This window comes from Rhododendron vialii, chromosome 5a (assembly GCF_030253575.1).
Source record: "Rhododendron vialii isolate Sample 1 chromosome 5a, ASM3025357v1".
Taxonomy (NCBI): domain Eukaryota; kingdom Viridiplantae; phylum Streptophyta; class Magnoliopsida; order Ericales; family Ericaceae; genus Rhododendron; species Rhododendron vialii.
Genome location: NC_080561.1, coordinates 26,315,327 through 26,323,594, shown reverse-complemented (window position 1 = coordinate 26,323,594; position 8,268 = coordinate 26,315,327). Strand labels below are relative to the sequence as shown.

Sequence of the window (8,268 nt, the reverse complement as noted above, 5' to 3'; positions counted from 1 at the left end):
ACAAAACGAACTAAAATACAATAAACTAACAAAAGTTATTTTTTTATGAAATTATAAGATAATAAATTTAATAACAATCGATACATTGTTTAAGTAATTTAAATATTTAAATAATAAAAATCTTAGTTTAAGAATATAAAAATTTAATTAATACTAAGATTTATGATTTTTCAATTAAAAATTTAGTATTTTGCACATAAATACATATGCAGAAGAGCATGGAGATAAAGTATAAACTAATATTAATGGGAGAATCAGTCGGATTACGTATAGTAGAATGGAAAAACAAAACATCTAAAACATTTATATTAAAATAATCAATTGGTTGCCTATTCAAAAAAAATCAGTTAGTATGATTAAAATAATCAAGTGGCATGATTCGTTTAATTAATTATCAATAAAGAATAAACTATATTAATAGTTTGCTAGTAGTATATACATATGTGTGTGTACACACACATAGTTAACTTCAAGTAAGAGCGCCCTTATCGTATTAAGTTGCGGATCTTCCCTTTTCTCCCATTTTCTGATTGAATTTCGATGATCCAAGCCGCTCAATGTGTTTAGAACATGGTTTTAAGGGTACCCGTGAAAAATAAGAAAAAAAAAAGATTGGGAAGGGCTTCATTTGAGTAGTTTTTATTTTAACCATTTGATAAAAAACAAATAAAAACTTCTCAGATGAAGCCCTTTCCAGTCTATTTTGCCGATTTCGCACGAGTACACTTAAAATCACGTTATGAAAACATTAACCGGCTCGGATCATCGAAATTCGATCGGAAAAGGGGAGGTCCATACCTTAACAAGGTAAGGACTCCCTTACTTGAAGTTTTTGTGTGTGTGTGTGTGTGTGTGTGTGTGTGTGTGTATGTATGTATGTATACATATATATACATACATACATACATACATACATACATACACACACACAAACGATCTATGAAACAAAATTTGAAAAGAAATTTATTTCAGTAGCATAAATTATTAAGTAATAATTGGATTATATAAAATACCTAATTTATTTGTTATATCACTACTTAGGAATAAATTATTAATGGACTATATCAAGAAGACGACTAATTGAATTAAAGCGATGGAATTGCGAATATTCTAAATGTGTTTCTCAAATTCTAGGGCAAAGTACGGAATACCTCCCTGAGGTTTTTCCGTTTGCCAGATGACCCCCCTGGGGTTTTCTAATGACCACATTGCCCCCCTGTGGTTTTGGAGTAAAGTGCACACCTAACTCTGTTAACGGCAAAGAGCAAAAAGACATCGTTACCCCTTTAGTTAAATAAAGCACTTTACTCTCACTTCGTACCCTTAAATCCTTTTTCTGAAAATACGCTTATTTGGCTAACAATTTTTGGAACTCACTTCAAAATTTTATTTCGCCGACAAAATAAAAAATAATGTTTTAACACAATTGAGTTCTCAAAAAATGTTAGGAACATGTTTTTTTTTTTCTAATTCTGGAGAAAGGGGATTAAGAAGGCGATGGAGGAGAGAGAAGGAAGAGAGGAGATTTCTGGAGCGGAGTGGCGGAGGAGATCATAGGTTACATCTACTCTCATTTTGAAAGCAATATCAAAGCTAGCTAGATTTGGTTCGCTTTCATATACTACTGATCCACCGTGAAGGTTTATTCACGTTCATTTTGAGAACTGAATCTGGTTTTTAATTAGGTTTTTGGGTGCTGTTTAAAAGGCTATTCTGGGTGATGTTTTATTTCCTTAATTTGCAAGAACAAACTGTTTTTATTGCGGTACTTTTGGGTTACTAGCAAGAACAAGCGATTTCTTTGTGTTTTCGCTTCATTTTCATTTGGGTTTTGGTTGGAATTTGCTTCTCTCTCTCTCTCTTTTTTCTTGTAGAATTTGGGTTTGTTTCAATTCCTCTGTCTAAACATAATTTGGACCATTTGGGTTTCTATTTTTTGTTTTGTATTCATCTGGGTTTTGCTAGCAATTTGCTTTCGAAAAATGGAAGATTAGCATTGACCCAGTTTGTTTTTTTGGTTGAATTGCTCATTTTTCCACCTGGGTTGTTTCAAAAAAAAAAAAAAAACGAATTTGGACCATTTGGGTTTCCTTATTTTGTGTTCTTTACATCTGGGTTTTTGCTGCAATTTGCTTTTGGAAACACAGAGGATTATCCTGTTTTGACGAGGGAGATCTAGTGGCTAGCGTTTGGGAACACATTGGACTGGTAATAAGGCAGGGGAAAATCAAAACCCCCACTTTAATTTGTTTTTCTTTTACACACTTGAAAACCCTCACTAAAAGATAGTAAAAGATTAATTAAAAATAAAATAAATGAATTTAGAAGTTGGAACGAAAGTCGAACAGTTGGTTGGTAATGATAATGAAGTGGGAGGAGTGAAACTAGGGTATGTCTTTTATAGAGATGGGAAAAAGGGCATTAAGGGAAGAAAAAGTCTCATTTTTGGAGGGAAACATGTTTTTTACACCTACACATGCAACACATGCGCGTATCATACACACACCGTCAAAAGGGATGGAAAACATAACAGTTGCATTTTACTCCAAAACTATAGGGGGGCGATGTGGTCATTAGAAAATCTCAGGGAGGTTATCTGCCAAACGGAAAAATCTCAGGGAGGTATTTCGTACTTTGCCCCAAATTCTAATAAAGTAATTCAGTATGCATCAAAATGCTCACCAAAAACTTTTAAAGTACTTCATACTTTTCCTCCATAATACCATAAACATAAGTAAGAACAGAAAAATTGATACACTAGTGCTCTAATATCATTTTCTCGGATATTTTGAGCGTCTTCCACAATTTGAAGGCAAACTGGACACCAGCGTCAGTGCACTTACATCTACGACAACTCGGAAGATACCAACATCAAGGACAATATAGTTGTGAATTCCACTAGAAAGAACGAACAAACACACATTAGATTCTTCCAAGTTTTTTTCGAAAGCAAAATCCTTTCAACCACCAATAACTCCAACAGAATTGATACAAACTCCACAATAATATCTGGCATGCCACGTGTTGTTTGTTTTCTCTTTAACATGGAGAGTCACATCTTGGTCCTTACGAGGCAAATGGCAAATTGCCCATTCAGAAGGAATCAACTTGAGGAATGCCCTGTATACATGTGAAGCTCGCATTACTACAATGAAACCGTCTGGGGTTGATGCTGCATGTGCCATTTGTAACTCATTTTCTTGCTCATCTTTTGCTACATATTTTCTGTTGGATACATATTAAAGAGGATAGCCCCTACATACCTATCTTTCGCACCCGAATCAATAATTTACATCACATGCTTGCCATGATGACTTATGACATCATTAGCTTCAACCCTACTTCTAAATTGAGTGCGCTTTCTCAAACGCGTTGACTTCTGACTCTCCTTGTTTCTTGATGTTTTTGATGGAGTGAATCCACCCCCACAATCCGTTGAGTAACATCCAACTTCTAAAAGATTCTCCTTCATGTTTCTCTTCGTTCGAAATCCACCATTTACTTCTGTATGTCTACATTTTCTGACAAAATATGAAAATTCCCTCACACAGCAGCTCTACACATTAAATATTAAAACACCGAACCGTGACTCACCATTGTACCTAAAAATCAAAACGTCATCTTCCTTTAGAGAATACTCCTCAAAAAAAAAAATTTCCAACCATGTTTGAAAAGCAAGGTGTCCCCGCTTGAGAACAGTCCTATAATCCATTTGGCACCATTCAGAACTATAACTGTTCGGGCAATCTATTTTTCATATTTCTGGCAAAATTTTTTGGAAAGCGAGTTGCTGATCAAAACCCTAGGGGAGAACTTGAAGGAACATAATGGACTGAAAATGGGTCCATTACATGTAACATGCCGATTTTTTTTTAATTAATTTTTGTAATATTATTTCAAATTTTTTTCCCTATTATCCGAATATAGTTAATTAACTCGATTTAATAATTAAGATGCATTTAAATTTACTTGTGTGTGTTAATAACTCATGAAAATATATTTCTGGACCATCGAGAGTCACATCTTGGTCCTTACGCGGTAGATGGAAAAGTGTCCATTCAGACGGAATTGACTTGTGGAATGCCCTGTATATATGTGAAACTCGTATTACAACTATGAAACTGACTGGGGTTGATGCTGCTTGTGCCATTTTTATCTCATTTTCTTTCTCATCATCCGTTACAAGTTTTCTATGGGATACATATTGAAAAAGATAGCCCCCCACAGATCTATCTTTCGCACCCCGAATTAATATTTTACTTCACATGCCATGATGACTTATGACATCATCAGCTTCAACCCTACTTCTAAATTGAGTGCGCTTTCTCAAACGTGTTGACTTCTGGTTTTCTTTGTTTCTTGGTCTTTTTGATGGAATGCATCCACCACCACAATCCGACGAGCAACATCGAACTTCAACAGTATTCTCCCTCATGTGTATGTTTGTTCGAAATCCACAATCTACTCTTGTATGTCCACATTTTCTGACAAAATATGAAGATTCCCTCACATAGAAGCTATGCACATCAAATATTAGAACATCGAACCGTGACTCACCATTGTACCTAAAGATCAAGACGTCATCTTCCTTTAGAGGATGTTTCTAAACAATTTTTTTTCTAACCGTGTTTAAAAAGCAAGGTGTCTCCGCTTGAAAACAATCCTACAAACCATTTGGCACCACTCGGATAATATATTTTTCATGTTTCTTGCAAATTTTTTTGGAAAGCAAGTTGCTGATCAAAACCCTGGGGGAGAACTTGATAGAACATAATGGACTGGAAATGGGTCCATTACATGCAACATGCTAATTTTTTTATTATTAATTTCTGTAATATTTTTTCAAATTTATTTCCCTATTGTCCGAATATAATTAATTAACTTGATTTAGTTATTTAATATGCATTTAAATTTACTTATGTGTGTTAATAAGTCATGAAAATATATTTCTGGACCATCGAGATTTCTCATTCATAAATTGAGACCGCAGTTAGTCTCGGAATAATCTTATTATGTTACGGTTAAATTCTTAAATTTTTTCGAAATTGAAAACCGGACGAACGAAGATCGCGTGATAGGATTTCGTGTATACGAGTACGTAGCTCCTACACTTGCATCACTTGCATGCTCTCTCTCTCACTCTCTCTTTGTAGACACTCTAATTTGACCTAACAATCAAGTCCCACCTTGGGAACCATCCCGATGATGAATGGATACAGTGATTGCTGATTGACTTCTCGTGAACCTTAGGACTTATGGTGAGAACTTCTAGCCACTTAGAGGAATCAATCCAGAGCCAAAAAGCCTTGCAGACAGAATACAGTATCTCAGGAAAATCTATCTTTCGGCTGTAACATTGATCTCACGGCCTCAACTTCATGCTTTCACCCGTGAAGCATGTTGCTTGAAAATCTCCCTGAGAGATTGATCCTTCAGCCGCCAGGTCTATCCTTCGGCTGCTTAATCATTTCCCCGGCCGCCAGATCCTTTAATCGGTAGCCAGATCGTCTATTTTCCAGATTCTGGAATGTTTTGTCAAACGTTTGATCCGATCCTCAAAACCCTAATAATAGCCTTTCTCCGATGCGTTCAGGCTACGCAGCAGATCGCATCTAGAGATATTTTTACCCTAGAATTCCTTTTTGATTCACGCCATTTGATTGGCCGGAGTGAATCACCAATTGCCTATATAAAGGGCCCTTGGGGTTCTGAAATTGATATGTCAAATCACCTTCTCTAGCCACGAAACTCTGCATATATACTCTCTCACATCCCTTCTACAAAAGCCCTAACCCCTCGAAGGCAGCCGTGATCCAACGATCCAAACCCCAAAGTTCAAACTCTAACCCTAAGGTTTTTCAAGAAGCGAATCAGTCAATCCCCTATAATCCAAAGCAATCAAACAACTGAGGGATCAAGGTGGTGAGGCCCAGGGGCCTATGGTTTGATTTCTTTTACGTTTTTGTGCATTAATCATATAGTGTTTTTAACTCTCTGTTAATTGTTTAGTCTAGTGTGAGGAAGAACATTAGCTGGGTCTTCGATCCATCAGCCGGTACATAAAACCAGGAGGATCCCTCGGCCGTGACATCTATTCACCAGCCGCGGGATCCATCTCCCTAGAACAGATTTGTTTTATTATGCTTTTCTAATGCATGCTTTCAATTATTGTCTCGGCTCACCATTAACTGTGTAAAATCTAATTAAACAGATTACTTATTTAGAATTAACTAAAGCAAGCATCAATTATGTGTCGAACAATTATGGGCTAGTCTAATGATTGGACAAAGAGGGGTGCTTAACACCTTCCCCTTATTGTACTTTTGGCTCCCGCACCCAGAATCTTTACTTATTTTTTCTAGTTTTATAAACTAGGTGGCTACTCTGTTTTGATGATGACCGCTATTGTGTGGCGATGTTCCTAGCCATGGGAATATCCACGATCTTGGTTTATGAAGCAAACAACCAAACAAACAGCAACGATCAATCTGTATGGCGATGTCCCGCTTTGGAGGTGTCTACACTCTCTCTCCCTCCTCCCACCTGTAACCCCCTTTCTCTCTTCTTCTTCTTTTGTTTTCTCCCAAAACGCAATTGTTTTTAACTGGGTACAACTTCAACCAGCTGCCACCAGCCCATTTTCAACCACCTGCAGCCGATTTCCACTCCTTCCACCTCCAAGCTCACCTTCAAACTCCTCTCTAAATACCTCCATCCCTCACTCTCCGAAATCACAGCCAACACACACTCCTCTCATCTTCTGTTCGTCCTTAATTAGTAGAGAAGTAAGAGGTAGAAGTTTGAAGCTCTATAGCCATGAGGTTCTAGAAAGAGAAAGAAAAATGTGAATGTTCCTCCAAACCACACCACCACTCGAATTAAAGCCTCAAACCTTCTATGTTTTGAACACATTGAGCAGCTCGGATCATCAAAGTTGATCGGGAAAGATGAGAAAAGGGGACGTCCGCATTTTATTTACATATATATATATATATATATATATATGCCCTCATTTTAAATAAAATGCAGACGTCCCCTTTTCTCATCCTATCCTATCAAATTTCGATGATCCGAGCCGCTCAATGTGTTCAGAACGTGATTTTAATCTGCAAGAAATCAGCAAAAAAAAAATGACCGAGAAGGGCTTGATTTGAGCAGTTTTTATTTGAACTGTTCGATAAAATACAAACAAAAACTACTCGAATCAAGCCCTTTCCGGTCTTTTTTTTAATGATTTTTCGCATGTACCCTTAAAATCACGTTCTTCACATATTGAGCGGCTCGGATCATCGCAAATTATTCGGGAAAGAGACGTCCTTAACTTAATACGGTAAGGGCACTCTTACTTGAAGTTTTGTGCATATACACACACACACACACACACACACCCCTCTATTTCTTTTTTTATAAAAAATAATAATGTAACTTCTTTTTTATAACAATAATAATATAACCTTTTTATATAGGAATTGTCAAGTATATGATCTATATATATCTTATTATAATCGATTCTTAAATAATATGGATTCGAATCTAATTGCCCTATAGAAATATTAATATATAGATTTCATTTCAATTGGAATTTGGTTATTCACCATGTACGAGAATCTCTACTAAGCATCAATGGCTGAATGGTTAAAGTGCCCAACTCATAATTGGAGAGTTCGTAGGTTCAATTCCTACTGGATGCATGCTAATGAGATCCTCTACTACGTCTATAGAAATATCTGATTCTCTATCTTATTGTGTGTGTGTGTGTGTATTAATATTGTAATGTAATGAACGAGGATCTCTACTAAGCATCAATAGCTGAATGGTTAAAGCGCCAAACTCATAATTGGAGAGTTCGTAGGTTCAATTCCTACTGAATGCATGCTAATGGGATCCTCTACTACGTCTATAGAAATATATGATTCTCTATCTTATTGTGTGTGTGTGTGTGTGTGTGTGTGTATATATATTAATATTGTAATGTAATGAACGAGGATCTCTACTAAGCATCATTGGCTGAATGGTTAAAGCGCCCAACTCATAATTGGAGAGTTTGTAAGTTCAATTCCTACTGGATGCATGCTAATGGGATCCTCTACTACGTCTATAGAAATATCTGATTCTATATCTTATTGTGTGTATGTGAGTGCGTGCGCGCGTGTGTGTATATATATGTATATATATATATATATATATATTAATATTGTAATGCAATGAATATTCTGACTTATAGCTTCCTTGTTCGTCTCCTAAGTATAAGATCGAGATATATTTCTT

At 36.1% G+C, this 8,268-nt stretch overlaps 1 protein-coding gene and 1 non-coding gene across 2 annotated transcripts; one reads left to right on the top strand and one right to left on the bottom strand.

Annotated features, from left to right (window-relative positions):
• Positions 1-2,960: 2,960 nt before the first annotated feature.
• On the bottom strand, positions 2,961-4,150 carry LOC131327745 (B3 domain-containing protein REM16-like). Its single transcript, XM_058360881.1, has 3 exons — positions 4,022-4,150; positions 3,294-3,556; positions 2,961-3,225 (listed from the first exon to the last, which is right to left on the bottom strand). The coding sequence occupies exons 1-3, from the start codon at positions 4,148-4,150 to the stop codon at positions 2,961-2,963; spliced, it is 657 nt and encodes a 218-aa protein (XP_058216864.1).
• A 3,467-nt stretch (positions 4,151-7,617) lies between these two features.
• Positions 7,618-7,691, top strand: TRNAM-CAU (transfer RNA methionine (anticodon CAU)). The gene has a single exon. It is a non-coding gene; the product is annotated as a tRNA-Met (tRNA).
• Positions 7,692-8,268: the final 577 nt, after the last annotated feature.